The sequence below is a fragment of the Pediculus humanus genome, genomic scaffold (assembly GCF_000006295.1).
Source record: "Pediculus humanus corporis 1103172107540 genomic scaffold, whole genome shotgun sequence".
NCBI lineage: Eukaryota > Metazoa > Arthropoda > Insecta > Psocodea > Pediculidae > Pediculus > Pediculus humanus.
In genome coordinates, this window is record NW_002987155.1 from 31,371 (window position 1) to 47,326 (window position 15,956).

Below are 15,956 nucleotides of genomic sequence, written 5' to 3' on the forward strand. Positions count from 1 at the left end.
CGTTTTTTTTTTTTTTTACTATTCGTTTCAATTTTATAACGCGAAACTTAATAAAATTGATTTTTTTTTTCGTAAATTAAATAAATAAGTAAAAACTTTTTAACTTATTGAAAACAAACGAACAAACAAACGAAAAAACAAACAAACAAACGAACAAACAATAAAATCATTAAATTATTAAATATTAAATTTTATTTTAAAAGAAAACATGAGTGGGCACATAATGTAGTTTTTATTTATTTTTAATGCATTATTATTATTATTATTATCATCATCATCATCATCATTATTTTATAAAAAAACAAAAAAGTAAACATTTTATTTATTTATTTATTAATAAATTTAATTTTCTTAAAATTTATAAATTATTAATAAATAAATAAATAATACCATTACATTAATTTCATTATTACTTATTATTATTATTGTTGATTTTAACCGCCCCGTCCCCCACCCCTCCCCGACCCCTTCTCAAATTTTTTTTCGTTTAAAGTCCGCTTTTTCGTCATTCTTATTACGTCACGACCGATAATTTAAACAAAGATTCTTTTTGACAAATGTGCACACGTGCATTAACTGAATGAATGAATTTTTTACCACGTAAAAAAAAAAATTTTCCAGCAATAATAATAATAATAATAATAATAAATGTTTCGAAGAGGTCAAATTTTTTCAAATTTGATCGATTTAATGTCTGAAAAGACTTGAGCAGAAATTCACGAGAAGGAAAATTTTTCGGGAAAAATTTCCTTTTAAAAAAAAATCAATCAATTTCAAATGTAGCGAATTGTAAATTTTCTTTGACCTCTTTTTTTAAGGTGAATATACATATATATATTTTTTTTTGTAAGTTATTACGTTGCAGGTAAATCATTTGCAAAATTGTTCGCCCTCCCCCCCACTCCTTCCCCGTCCCCCCACAAAAAAAAATAGTAAACGAATTTTATTTTTCGTTTTTCCCCGAATTAAATTAGCGATGCGTTGAATTCATGGGTAACGTACGGAAATCGCCCAAACAATTATTATTGTTATCATCATCATCATCATCATCATCATCATCATCATTATTATTATTATTATTATTATTATTATTATTATTATTATTATTATTATCATTTCTTTTTAATCGTACGTAAATGATTTCACATATATGAAAAAATTTCGTTTGATAATTTTTTTTTTAAAAAATTAATATTTTCGACGTCAAAAATAAATAAAAAAAAAGAAAGGGAAAAACGAGTTCGTTGACCCCGAATAAATAAACAAAAGTTTTCATCGTCGTCGGCCATTTTGAATTTTATTATTATTATTGTTGTTATAATACTACTCGGGAATAAAGATCAAAAAGATTACTTTTCACGATGAAATGCGGATGGATGGGGATGAATCATTCATACGAGCGAGAGGGGATGATGGTGGGGGGGGGGGGGTAAAAAATTTTGTAACCAATCAGAATTCGAGTTGAGATGTCATTTAAATTTTTACGCTTGTTTTTTTTTTTACATTTTATTTAATTAATTTTCTTTTTTTTCTCTCCACAATTTCATACGAATTATTTATCGCCGCGAAATGGAATTTTTTTTATTTTGGGGGGGGGAGTGTGAGGGGGGAACCACGTCGTCTGCTAATAATTTTAAGTGTTTTAATAAATAAATTCGTTAACGTGTAAATAAAAACGCGATTAAATGTTTTTGTTGTTGTTGTCGTCGAATTAAAAATTTTCTATTACTTTAAAATGTAAAAAAAATCAATAATAATAATAATAATAATAATAATAATAATAATAATAATAATAATAATAATAATAATAATAATAATAATGTGATTTATTTGATGGGGGGAGGGGGAAACAAATTAAAAAAAATTAAATTTGTTTTTTTTTTTTTTACCGTCAAAGTCGTCGAACCGTAGGAACACGCAAATCATTTTTCTTTTCTTCTTATCGATAACCCATCAATAAATAAATAAAATTGAACGTTATTATGTAAAAAAAAAAAAATTTAACTCGAATTTAAACGTTGATATTAGAATACATGCACGTGCACACGCACGTACACGCACACGTTAAAATATTTTTTATTTATTTATTTATTCGTTCGTCCGCTTTTTTTTTTTTTTTTCTTTCGAAAGCGTTTCAGGTATTTTTTTTTTTTTATAAAGTTAGCAAAAATTTATATATATATATATATATAAAAATACGAATTTTAATTTTTTGCTCTCAGCAATATTTTTGCTTGAATTTTTTTCCCCCCCATATTTATGACTTTACATCTGACTTTTAACGTTTGGAATAATCGCAATTAAAAAAAAATTCATTTGGTTAATATTATTATTATTATTATTAAATATCTTTTTATTTGCGACTAAATAACGAATAATAATAATAACAATAAGAATATTAATAATTATTATTATTATTTTATAGAATTGCAATCGTTAAATGAATTTTTTTTTTCTTTTTAAAAAACATCAAATTTTATTTTTTTTCGTATCGCGATTTGAACATGAGCATAAGATAAACATAAAAATTCTGTTCGATAAATTTTATTATTATTATTATTATCTTTAAAAAAAAAAAAAAAAAAAACGCGAATTTAAAAACGGGGGGAAAAAAAAAACTTACAACCAAATGTTATGACGAAAATTAAAAAAAAAAAAAAAAAAAAAATTAATAAAATTTATTTACAATAAAAGAATTCATTTAACTAACGAAAACAATAAAAAAAAAACGAATACGATAATGATAATAATGATAATAATGATGATAAGACAAATAACAATAGTTTTAATCAAATTGAAATATTTTATACATTGATCTATTTTTTATTTCTTTTACAAAAAAGAAAAAGAAAAAAAAACTTGGTAAAAATTGATGCGGTAAATGTGTCTCATCGAGACATGTTATTATAATAAAAAGTTCTAGAACAAATCCCAAACGAAACTTTTACAAAGCGGGGGGGGGAAAGGGGGAGGAGGAAAAAAAAGCAAATAAAACTTTTTTTTTTTTAAAATTTACTTTCTTTTATATATCTTTTTAACCGTTTTTCGATATTATTCTAATACTTCCGACTCGTAAATTTGCGTATTTCGTTACGTCATAATGATAATGATAATAAGTATAAAAAAAATTTTAATTTAATTTAAATTTTTTTTTTTTTTTTCTCCGTTGCGATGCCCTAAATAAATAATCTTAAATGATTTTAAAATCATGACGTGATTAAAATGTTTACGGGAAAAAAAAAATTGTTTTTTTAAATTGACGTTGTTTTTCATTTAATTATCATATGCGTAACACGTCAATTTAAAATAAATGAAACGGGAAAACAAATCAAAAAAAAAAAAAACAAAAATTTTCTCTTTTTTTTTTTTTTCGGTTGGTAACGCGTACGACGTATCGGACTGACAATTGTTTAAGGTTCAGGTACGATTTAAAAAAATTTTGCTATGGTTAATAAGAGAGACAGAGAGAGAGAAAGGAGAGGGAGAGGGAGAGGGAGGGAGGGGAAATCAACGATGCTTCGAAATTTGTTTCGCGACGTTATTTAATTTAATTAATAAATAAATAAATTAATTAATTATAAACCCCCGTCGTAATTTTTTAATAATTATCTTTTTCAAAATGTCGTCGCGACGTAATATTTATCATATTTTTTAAAACGTTAATTATTTATTTAAAAAAAAATTTTACGCAAACGCGATAAAAAAAAATTTTATTAAATTTTAAAAATTTATAAAATCACGTGATTATTTGTTTGTAAACAAAAAAAAAAATTTCCCCGTTTCGAGATTGTTTATGTCACGTGATTACGAAAATTTAAAAATCATTTTATTTTTCGTAACGATTAATAAAACGACTTTTGATCGGGATTTACGCGTCGTTTGCAATGGCAAAAAATTACATTCGCAAATGTTGGCAACACCGAATTTATCATTCGTGAATTAATATGAAATTTTCATGGAACTGATTTAAATCCGTAAAAAGAAAATTAATCGTAGGTGACGTAGGTTAAAATCAAGAATTACATTTATTCAATCTGACTGGAAAATTCGAACTGGGCAAATCAGGACCTCAGACTCGGAAAAATTTCCCACATAAATCCTCTAAAATATTTTTTTGTTTTGTGGATTCTTTTTTTTTTGGATTATTTATCAACGTGATTTCACGACGACTAAAAAAAATTTCCGTAATGAAAACGTTGAAAATTTAACGATTCCATTAAATTAATTATTAGGTAAGCTAAACATACGCGTGGAAACCCATTTCCTTCCCTGGAAAATTTTTTTTTTTATAAAGTTTTCCGCTGTGCCTGTTAAAAAGAAAATTTCAGTATTCGTTTCGAAATTATTATTCGTCACACTTATCAAAGAAAACGACGAACGTAAAATTATCAATCAAATCATACATTCCAAAACTGGATAACTGGAGAAAATTTAATCGCGACGATTAGGATTAACGAATTAACACGGATAATTTTTATCCTCCTTTTTATAATTTATTATAATTTATTTTAATTTAAAAAAAAAAAAGGAATTAATTATCAAGAGTGCGTAAATTATTTATAACGTTTATTCAAAACCCGATCGATTACCTGAGTGCCCAAATAATAATAATAATGATGATGATAATGGTGACGACGTGAATAAAAAAAAAAAAAAAATTTATCGTCCTATTATTAATTTTTTTGAATACTATCACATTTAAATCTCTAAAAAAAAATGGCATTTTTATTTATGTAAATGATAACGTTATCATTTCCGTTACAAAAACAAAAATGGCGATCAGTGTTTACCGATAAGAAAGAATTTCACGAGGAGTTTAACACACAATAATAATAATAATGAAAAATAATTTGTTTACAAATCGGATTTTAATCGTTATTCCAGACAAATGATTTCGTTTGTTTCCCGATTTTTTTTTATAATATTAATAATGATGATGATAATAATTGTACGAAACGATAAATTATTTTATTTATTTATTTATTTATTTATTTACAGCTTGGATTTTGGGTTGGTGGATGTGTAAAACGGTACCATACGTACAGGGAGTTTCTGTTGCTGCATCCGTTTACAGTTTAATTGCCGTGTCTTTAGACAGGTAAACATTTATTATTATTATTATTTTTTTTTTTTACCGCAGTCGGAAAAATTTATTTACATACGACAGAAAAAATTATTAATTAATTAATTAATTACCCGGTTAATAAATTCGACTAATTAATTTTATTTATTTATTATTAACGTTTATTTAATTAAACTTATTAAACAAAAAAACGAAAGACGAGTAAAATTAAATTAGGGAAAATCATTTTTTTTTTGTTTTGTTTGCGACGTTGCAAAATCGTTCGTCACTCCCTTATTTTTGCAACGGTTTATTTATTCATTTATTGATGATAATAATGATAATAATAATGATATTAATTACGGTTTCGCGTGGGTAAAGTCAAACGATTTGAATTTTTTTTTTTTTTTGAAACGTTTCAACTCCCTGCGGAGTAATAAATCGGGAGGTTAACACCTGAGACGGAAATTTGCAAAAAAAATGTTGATAATAATAATAATAATAATGATAATAGTAATAATAATGATAATAATGATAATAATAATAATTATAGGATGTCACGTCGGAAAAATATAATTTACCCGAACGCGAATTAATTTTTCGATAGTTAAATGATAAATTATTATTTAAAATAATGCCAGGGATAATTTTTTTTGTATTTAATTATTATTATTATTATTTATTCACTGGGAAAGGTTTACGGGATAAAAAGTGGGAATTCCGGGAAGAAGCAACAGCCAATAGGAAAATTAAAAAAAACCAATTCAATTATTTATTTATCGATTTTTTTGTTCCAAAGGATTAAGATCTCATTTTAAAAAAAAAAATTTTCTTTATTTTTTCTTTGCATTTTCCGACGGGAAAATAAGAAAAGGGAGGAGGGAAGGGGGAAGGGGAGGGAAAGAGGAAGGGAAAAGAAAAAGAAAAATTGCAATGAATTTTCCAGTTAACGGTTTTCTTTTTTTTTTTTTTTTTGACAGCTTAAAATTAATTTCACGGGAGTAAAAAAAAAAAAAAAAAAAGAAAACTTTAGATTTTTTTTTTATTTTTAAATCGCAACAAAATTTTCACGTTTTTCTTTTTTCTTTTTTTTTCTTTCTTTTTCCTTTCGTTTGTCAACTTTATTTTATTTTTCTTCTGACACTTTTTCTTATTCCTGCTTTTTTTTGTTAAATTTCGTATCGTAAATGCAACAGACTAAAAACAAAAAAAAAAAAAAAATTGATTTATTACGTTTTTCAAAATCTAAAAATTAGAAAAAAAGAAAAAAAATGAAAAAAAAGGAATAATGTCGTGGAAGAAGACTTGAAAAAAAATTTTTATATATATATATTTAATTTATTTTACGACTGAAAAATAATAATAAAAAAAAAAATTTTTTTAAAGAAGAGATGGTTTAGCTCTTTTACGTTTCTGCAAAAATGAATTTTACTGTAAAAAAAAAAAAAAATTAAAACGTCGTAAACGCGAGTTTCCCCCCCCACTTCCCCCCTTCTCTCTTACGTCCTACATATAAATATTTTCTCTCGTTTTTTCCAAGACGTGAAAATTTAAATAAAAAAAAAAAAAGGAAAACATTATTTTAATGAACGAATGATTACGAACGTCCATCGACGAACGGGGATTTTTTTTTTTTTTAAAAAAATTTAATTAAAATTAGGTCATTCAATTGTACGAGACGATTCGACTCGTTAAAAAAAAATTTTTTTCCCTTTTCCAACCCCCTCCCTCCCCTTCTTAGAAAATTACGACAAGCAGAAGACAGAATAATAAAAAAAAAAAAAAGTATCCATTATTATTTTATTCATTTTTTTTTTTTTTTATATTCGCTTTTTTTTTTACAAGGAATTATTAAACACGTATAACTACGTTAGGGTAAGAAAGAAAATTTCGAAACGATTCCCCCGTTTCCGGTTTTAAAGAAAGAAAATTTTCTTTCGTTTGTTCGTTCGTTTGAGTTCGTTCACCTTTTGTTGAATTTCCGGTCGGTCGGTCGGTCAATCGTATTTTCAAATATTATTTATTGTCTAAAGAAAAAAATTGCATTCGATGAACCTTTAATAAAATTTTATTTTTTTTAAAAAATGATTTAACCTATTGACTTTAATATATTATTTATTTATTTATTATTTAGTCTGTTATTAAATGTAATAAACAAATTTTAAAAATAAACCGCGTAAATCAGCAGAAGACGCAAAACAAAAACAAAAATAAAAACAAATGCAGGTCTTAAATTAAAAATTTATAAATAATTTTTTTTTTTTTTTTTTTTTAAATTTTTCGTCCGTTAAAATTTAAAATCGTAATAAGAATATGGTTTTCCATGTGATAAAAAGTTCAGGGTCGGATTAAGGATGAGTATGAGAAAATATTTGAAATTAAAAACGTGCCAAAAAAAAAAAATTTTCTTAAAATAAATAAATTTCACTTTCGCGAAAGAAAGATTTATCGTTTTTTTTTTTTTTTTTTTACGATCGATACATTTTTAAAAAAAACAAACACGTGATTAATTTATTATTATTATAACAAACAAGTGATTAATTTATTATTATTATTATTATTATTATTATTATTTCAAACGAGACTCGATAAATTTTAATTTTTTGAAGAAAAAAAAATCGAACGTTTTTTTTTTGGACGTTCGGAACGTTAATCAAAATATTTCAAAAGTTCGTCGATTTAAATAAATATTATTATTATTGTTTACTCTATCTTTCTCTTATTTAAAATCTATCGTACGGTTTAGATTATTATCATTATTATTGTTCGCCCCTAAAATTAATAAAATAATTTTTTCAAAATGGCGGATAAAACGTATTCGAGTAGGGAAATAAACCGGAAACGAACGTCTGAGAAAAATTAATATTATATTATTTTCGTAAGGAAAATTTTTTTTTTATGTACATAAATACATTTATTTATTTTTTTTACGGAAAGTCTTAATAAATTAATTAGTAAACTTATTGATTAATAAGCTTATTAATTATTTAAAATAATAATAATAATAATAAGATGGCGTCGAAAAAAAAGAAAAAACGAATTTTTTCAATTTTTTTATCGGTTCGAAATTGATTTAGTTAAAAAATGAAAAGGGTTTTATTATTATTATTATTAATTCTTTTTTTTTTTGTTTGTTTTAAACTTTGACCCTTTGACCCTTTCCCTTTTAATCTGTTTTTTTTTTTTTTTTTAAATAAAAAAATCGTAAAAGTTTTTTTTTTTCGCTTTCATTTTCAAAATGTAATTTTCCAATATTTATATAATTTCTGTTCGGAACACGTTTCCGTTTTTTTTTTTTTTTTTTTTTTTTTTTAATTCGCGATTGTTTATTTACTTTTAAATGGGGGCGTATTAAAGGGGGAAGGGAGGATTAAAGGGGGTGTAAGAGGAACAGGGAGAGGAGGAGTTTTTTCGAAAATTTTAGCAAAAAAAAAGGGAATAAATAAAAAAGTAATTGTAATCCCGATTTCGAACGGTTTTTTGGTTTTTCCAGAACGTTCCAGAATTATTTTTATTATTTATAAATAATCCTGTGAAAATTTTTTTTTTTTAAAAACTCGTCGTCTGCTTTAAGATATATAAAATTATCAAAAGTTCCGACGACACGAAAGTATTGGAAAATCTAGGAAAATAAATAAAACGCGACGGAAACTTAAAAAAAAAAAACTTATTAAATTTAAATCTATTATGGGAAAATCCTTTCCCTCCCGTTCCCCTTCCCCCCTCCCCCGCCCGCAAAATAAAAACCACCGCAAACGTATTAAAAATCAAACCACTTAAACGCATTCAATATTTTCTATTGGAAAATAATATCATAGAGAAAATAAACATAAATTTAAAAAAAAAAAATTCAAAATTATTATTATTATTATTATTATTATGCTTTTGATAATATTAACTTTTCTATTTTTGAACACGTTCGAATAACGGATTTAAAAAATTTTTTTTTTTTAAAAACATCATTATTATTATTATTATTTTATATGAAAATTGATAAAATCAACCGTTCGAATTAATCCTTTAAATTTTTTATTTTTTTCTATTCGATCCGCGCCATTTTGTTTTTTTTTTTTTTAACGAGAAAAGTCTGGAATACGGGATTAATGATAAATATATATAAATATATATAAAAAAAAATCCCGTCGTTTTATAGGGAATTTGTAAAAGGTTAATACAAGACTGAGGATTTAATTATCCGAACGGATTTTTGAAGAAAAAAAAAAAACTTTGTCTACTCTCAACGTTTTTTCGTCTTGTTTTTTTTTTATCTAGGTCGTTTATGTCCAATTATTATTATTATTATTATTATTATTATTATTATTATTATTATTATTATTATTATTATTATTATATATTAAATAATTCGGTTCGGTCCTTCTATTGTTTGTAAACATCATTTATTTATTTATTTATTTAAAAACAAAAATTTCGTAACGATATAATGACTCGACAAATAATAATAATAATTTTTTTAAAATGGCGGAACGTTCGAATCGTATTAAAAAAAAAAAGAGAAAAAAATTTATTCGACGTTCGATATTTTTTATCATCATCATTATTATCATTATTATTATTATTATTATTTCTATAATGGAGTCTCACTAAAAAAACGATGATTTTTATGAATTTTTTTTTTTTGCTATAAAACTATATTTTTTTTTTATAGACTTTAACAAAACTATAAATTTTCAAATTTTTTTTTTTTCATTTGCATAATAATTATTATTATTATTATTATTAAAATCTCACGATTATTATTATTATTATCATTAAAATTTTTCATAACTAATTAAAAAAAAAAAAATAAGGTATTTATTAATAATTTTCGTGGAAATAATAAATAAACAATTAATTGTCGTAATTAACCGTTTGAATTGTTATTTGCCAATATGAAAGAGATAGAGAGAGAGAAAGAGAGATGGAGAAAGCATGAGAATGAAAGAAAGTGAGAGAGAGAGAGACGGTGAGAAAATAAATTAGTCGTTGTATGTAAATTTTTAAATGAGAATTTTTTTTTTTTTTTGTTTTGTTTCTTACACAAAAACTTACTACAATCGTAGTGAGAGAAAAAAAAAAGTGACGTCAATGTCGGTGATTTTGATTAATTTCATTCACGGAATGACGAATAATAATAATAATAATAATGATGATGATGATGATGATGATGATGATAACGATGAAATTTCTTCATAGTTTTTATTTAATTTCAATTTGATTCGCGTTTTTGGTGCGCGTTACGTGTCCTCGTGTCGATGAAATAAATAAAAAAAAACTACTATTATTATTATTATTATTATTATTATTATTATTATTTCGAAATTTTCGACATTATTATCATTATCATTATTATTATTATTATTTAAAATTTTTCTTTTTATTAAAAGAATGTAACAACCGCAATGTGTTGTTACAATCCTTTCGTTTAAAAATGATTAATTAATAAATTTACCAAAAAAAATTTTTTTTTTTTATGCAACTCGTGAAAAAGCCCCCCCTCGTCTCGTCTCGGTCCCCTCAAATAAAATTTTAAGATTTTTATCGTCGTCTGCTAAAAAAAAAAAAAAATTTAATACGTAATAATAATAATTAATTAATAACTGATGATCGAACGCGTTATAAAAACAAACAAATTTTTTTTTTTTTGTTCAAACTCACGAAAAATTAACGACAAATTATTATTATTATTATTATTATTATTTATATCAGTAAACGATAGCAAAAAATTTACGATGACGTAATTGTTTCGTCCCGTGTTTGTAACGCACGAAAAATCATTTCGGGTATTTGGTTAAAATAAAATAACAAATATTAAAAAATTCGTCAATCGAAAATGATTGATGGAAAATTCGTCTCGTTACGGCCCTCATTCTTCCCACCGTAATAATAATTTAATAATAATAATAATAATAATAATAATAATAATAATAATAATAATAATAATAATAATAATAATCGCAACGTTTATTATTATCGTTCCTTTTTAAAAATAGTATTAAAGTATAAAATTTGATTTTTATCCATTTTCGTGTCACACGCGCGTATATAACGCAACGGCCGAAAAATTCCCCCCTTCCTCCCCCTTCCAGCCCCCCTGGTAAAAAGAAAATTGTTATGATTGGGTCGAGGACGTGAGAGGGGTTGTTGTGAAACAAATGTTTTGATAAATCTGAGAGATACCCGCAAATATTTAAATATTTCCCCATTGGTTAAAAATTTTTTTTACTATATAAACTCCAGTCAACGATTAAATAATAATAAATCGTTTGTTAGATTTCTTCGAGTGAACGTTGAGAGTAAAATTTTTTTAAAAATGTTTAAATTGGTAAGTTGGCAAAACTGTTTTTGTGATTTTTTTTTTTTTTTTTTTTGAAAAAGGTTTTCGATATATAGGAAGAAAGAATGATTCGCGTGTTAATTATTATTATTATTATTTTAGATTATATTCGCCGTTGCTTTATCGGTTGTTGCCGGTGGTTTTGTTTCACCGATTTTGACTCATACCGCTCCAGCAATCGTACCAATTGTTCATTCTCATCCCATCGTGACGTATAAGGCAGCTCCGGTTTTTGTCAAACCCGTTGTCGTACCCATTGTGAAAACGGTACCCATCGTACCGGTTGTCAAAACGGTACCAATTGTTAAAACTCTACCGATATTTCCAGTTTCATACGTCAAATCATATCATCATTAATTATTATCATTTGTCTCTGTGATTTTATCATCATCATCATCATCATCATTATTATCATCGCCGTCTTCGTCATCGTCGTCGTCGTCGATAAATAAATAAAACTTTTTTTTTTTTTGTATCGTGTCATGGAAATAAAAAGAAAATAAATTATTATTATTATTATTATCATTTTTAAAATTCGTTTAAAGTTTTTTTTCCCCCCTTCTACCGTTGCCAACATATTAGAAAAAAAAAAAATAATAATAATCCGGAAATAAGAAAAGAAATGGGGGGCGGTGGAAAATTTACTAAAGGATAACGTACATTTTAGTAGATTAGTTTACTACGGGCAATTTATTTTTTGGAAAAGAGATGGAAAATGTATGAATGATATTTAAAAGGATGGAAAAGGATGGAAAATTTAATAATGATTTTTCCTTGTGGCGAAGACGAGGAGGAAGAGGATGACGGGAACGATGATGACAATAACGACGAAAAAAAAGAAAATTTTTTTGGCTGACGAAATAAGTAAATAAAAATCACGATAAAAAAGAAAAACCTTCCTCGGGGGAGGAAGGGGGAGGAAGGGGGGAAAAAGGAAGATTCTATTTTTTATTTTTCAAACTGACGCTCCTGGAGGAAAAAAAATTCTTTAAATTCCAGGAGCTTTAAGGAAAATCGATTGAGAATTTACTATGTAGCGTAAAGCTCTTTCCCGTTCCCGTTTCACGACGACGTTTTCCTTTTTTTTTTTTTTTTTATTGTTGTTTCCTTTTCACGTTATTTTCAACGAATTTTCCACCTGGTTTTACGGGAAAATTTTTTTTTTTTTTCCAGATCAATGCTCGACCTAAATTTCTTTTTTTTTTTTTTTTTTTTTTTACCACCGCCATCCACCGTTTCTTCGTTTACCACCCACCCCCAATCCTCCTTTCCCCCCACCTCTCTCTCTCTCTCTCTTTTCCCCATTTTCGTCTCGTTTATCGAATTTTTTTTTTTTTTACTACTACTACTATTATTATTATTATTACTATTACTCCAACGTCGAAACATTTTTTGCCTTTTTTTAACTTTTAACTTTTACGTCTAAATCGTCAGGCAATAAACCGATTGAAATTTTCCTCCCCCCCTCCTTTTATATAATACAATTATTATTATTACCATCACGCGAAAAATGTTACTTTTGAAAAGTGGAAGAAGAAAAACAGAAGCGAGGGGAGGGAGGGGGAAAGAGAGGGAAGGGAAAAGAGATCAATACGAGAATTTTACGCGACGGTTGCGTTAACGTTCAATACCACTAGTAAGAGTCGTGAATGATTGATTGACTGATTGATTGATTGAATTAAAATTCCAGTAGCTATTACTAAATTTACAAACCGTTTTTTTCGTAACGGTCAAAATATTTATCCGCAATTATTATTATTATTAATGTAGTTAAAGATGGCTATTACACGTGCCGGAAATAATTATCGATCGATCGATGGGAAAGTGAAATTTTTTGTTTTCTCGTTTCAGATTTTTAGCAATATGGTGGCCGTTGAAATGTCAAATAACTAAAAGGCGAGCACGAGTTATAATAATCGTTATATGGGTCGTGGCATCAACGGCGACGATACCCTGGGCTCTATATTTTGATCTCGTCATATTTAGCGAATCCCCCCACGTTTTGTTGTGTTTGGAAGTATGGCCGGAATCCCTGAGCGGATCCCTTTACTTTCTCGTCGTGAATTTAGTTTTCTGCTACATTCTACCACTCATACTCATAACTTTGTGTTACATATTGATATGGATAAAAGTATGGAGGAGAACAATACCGACGGATTCGAAAGATGTACAAATGGAAAAAATACAACAGAAATCAAAGGTTCAACATCATCATCATCATCATCTTTTTATCACGTGACACAAAAAGTAATAACGATTGTTTTTTTTTCTAAGGTAAAAGTCGTTAAAATGTTAGTCGTGGTAGTAATCATATTCGTCGTGTCATGGATGCCTTTATACATAATATTTGCAAGGATAAAACTCGGAGGTGACGTCAATCACTGGGAAGAAAATATATTGGCTTACATAACACCCGTGGCACAATGGATGGGATCATCTAATTCTTGTATTAATCCCATACTGTGAGTATGAATCCTCCCCCCTTCCTCCCCCACGATAAAATAAAAACGATAACTATTTCCGCCATTTTTTTTTTCCAGGTACGCTTTTTTTAATAAAAAATATCGGAGAGGTTTTGTCGCGATAATAAAATCTAAAAAATGCTGTGGAAGACTTAGATATTACGAAGCTGTCGCACTCATGGGATCATCATCGAGCATGAGAAATAAATCATCTTATTACATAAATAATAATAATAATAATAATAATAATAATTCGTCGACGAGAAAACCTCCGCCGCAGGATACGTCGGTCTCTTACATATTCAATAATTTTGGTATTTAAAAAATTTTTTTAAAAAAAATGGATTTTCTCATTTAAAACGTAATAATAATAATAATAATAATAACTGTAACGACAGCAGCAGTAACAGTAACAACAACACTTTTTAAAATATTTAAAAAATTACTATTTCCACGTCAGTTATTTATTTTTATCTCAAATTTTTCTCTCCATCATTAATTATGATAATAATAATATTAACATTTATTATTATTATTATCGTAACGATAACATCGATAAAAAAAAAAAAAAACGTAAACAGGGTAAAAATAATAAAATTTTTTGCTGCCACGTCGATTTTTTAAATTATTTACATACACGTGAGCGAATTATTATTATTATTACGAAAAAATATTTAATCATTTATTGATAATTTACGAGAAGAACAAAGAAAGAAAAATTTTTAATTTGTCTATTTACACGTCGTTTGACGTGGAGGGAGTGGTGATGGTGGTGGTGGTGAGAGAGAGAGAGAGAAATACAAACGGAAATTCGAGAGTCAAATTTTTAAAAAAAATTTTTTTGGCATTTTCATTAGAGCGTTGCATGTTTTATAACAGGAAATTGATTATGTATTTCCGTTTGTTTGTATTTAATATTTGCATTTTAATTTTGACTATTTAATAATAATAATAATAAATAAATAAATAAATAATTTTGCATGAGCACAAATAATAATAATAATAATAAATAAATAAATAAATAATTTTGCATGAGCACAAATAATAATAATAATAATAATAATAATTTATTAAAGTAAGAGAAAATTGATATATGTATTAATCAAAGTGCACTTTTTATTTAATCTAACCGGATATTTTTTTATTTTTTCTCAAAAAAAAAAAAAAAAACGAAAAAATTTATTTTTTTTATCGACTTATTAAAAATAATTATATTATTATTATTATTATTACGTAATTAAATAAAATTATTATTATTATTAATAATATAAATTATTTAAATGGTTGGTATATAGTCATTGTTAAAAAATTAGTTTTTAGCGATTTTCGTGATGCATTCATTATAGGAAGGAAAATAATTTTTTTTTGCAGCCGAAACGTGTAAAAAATTAATGATAATGATAATGATAATAATGATAATGATGATAATATTAAGATATTTAAAAAAAAAAAAAAATTTCCCCCTCCCCTCTAACATTATCGATTAATTTTTAATGAAAATTTTCTAGGGGAAAAAATCAACAGGGAACGCATAATTTTTGGTATAATAGCTGATGATGATAATAATAATTTTTTTTAACGTCTATAAATTATAGCGTTTAAATTTACTATATATATAAAAATTTATTGATAAACCCACGGTACTGATAAGAAAGAGAGAGAGAGTAAATAATCAAAAAAAAAGGTTGCGTTGATGTTTTTCTTCTTATTAAGAATTTTATTATTTTTTTTCTGTTAAAATTTTAAATAATTTTTTTAAAAAGAAATTTTATAGACTATAAATATTTATAACTATACAAAACGTTTTTATAGCGTTAAAAACAAAAAAAAACAATAGAAAAAATTTTTTTTTTTTTTCTTTTCTATTTTTGTCTTTTATTACTCTGTGACGGAATGCGGTTGTAAATGCGGAAATATATTTTATAGACAAACGTAACACGTTTACACTTTTCTCTCTATAGCGCTATAAAATAACAACAACAAACAATTATTAATAGCGACGGAGGGGAAAAAAAAAAAAATTACCGCCATTTTGTTTTTGTCTCGTCTCAAATGTGACTAACGGGAAAACTCACGTCTCTCTCTCTCTCTCTCTCTC

At 25.8% G+C, this 15,956-nt stretch overlaps 1 protein-coding gene across 1 annotated transcript in view; it reads left to right on the forward strand.

Annotated features, from left to right (window-relative positions):
- Positions 1–15,412, forward strand: part of Phum_PHUM189320 (class A rhodopsin-like G-protein coupled receptor GPRsif, putative) — a gene marked incomplete at both ends in the record, with an annotated part of 20,079 nt that extends 4,667 nt beyond the window's left edge. The window contains 5 exons of the mRNA XM_002425220.1: positions 4,999–5,098; positions 13,248–13,596; positions 13,671–13,858; positions 13,937–14,143; positions 15,367–15,412. Coding sequence (XP_002425265.1) covers positions 4,999–5,098; positions 13,248–13,596; positions 13,671–13,858; positions 13,937–14,143; positions 15,367–15,412 — 890 coding nt within the window. The remainder of the gene's footprint in view (positions 1–4,998; positions 5,099–13,247; positions 13,597–13,670; positions 13,859–13,936; positions 14,144–15,366) is intronic.
- Positions 15,413–15,956: the final 544 nt, after the last annotated feature.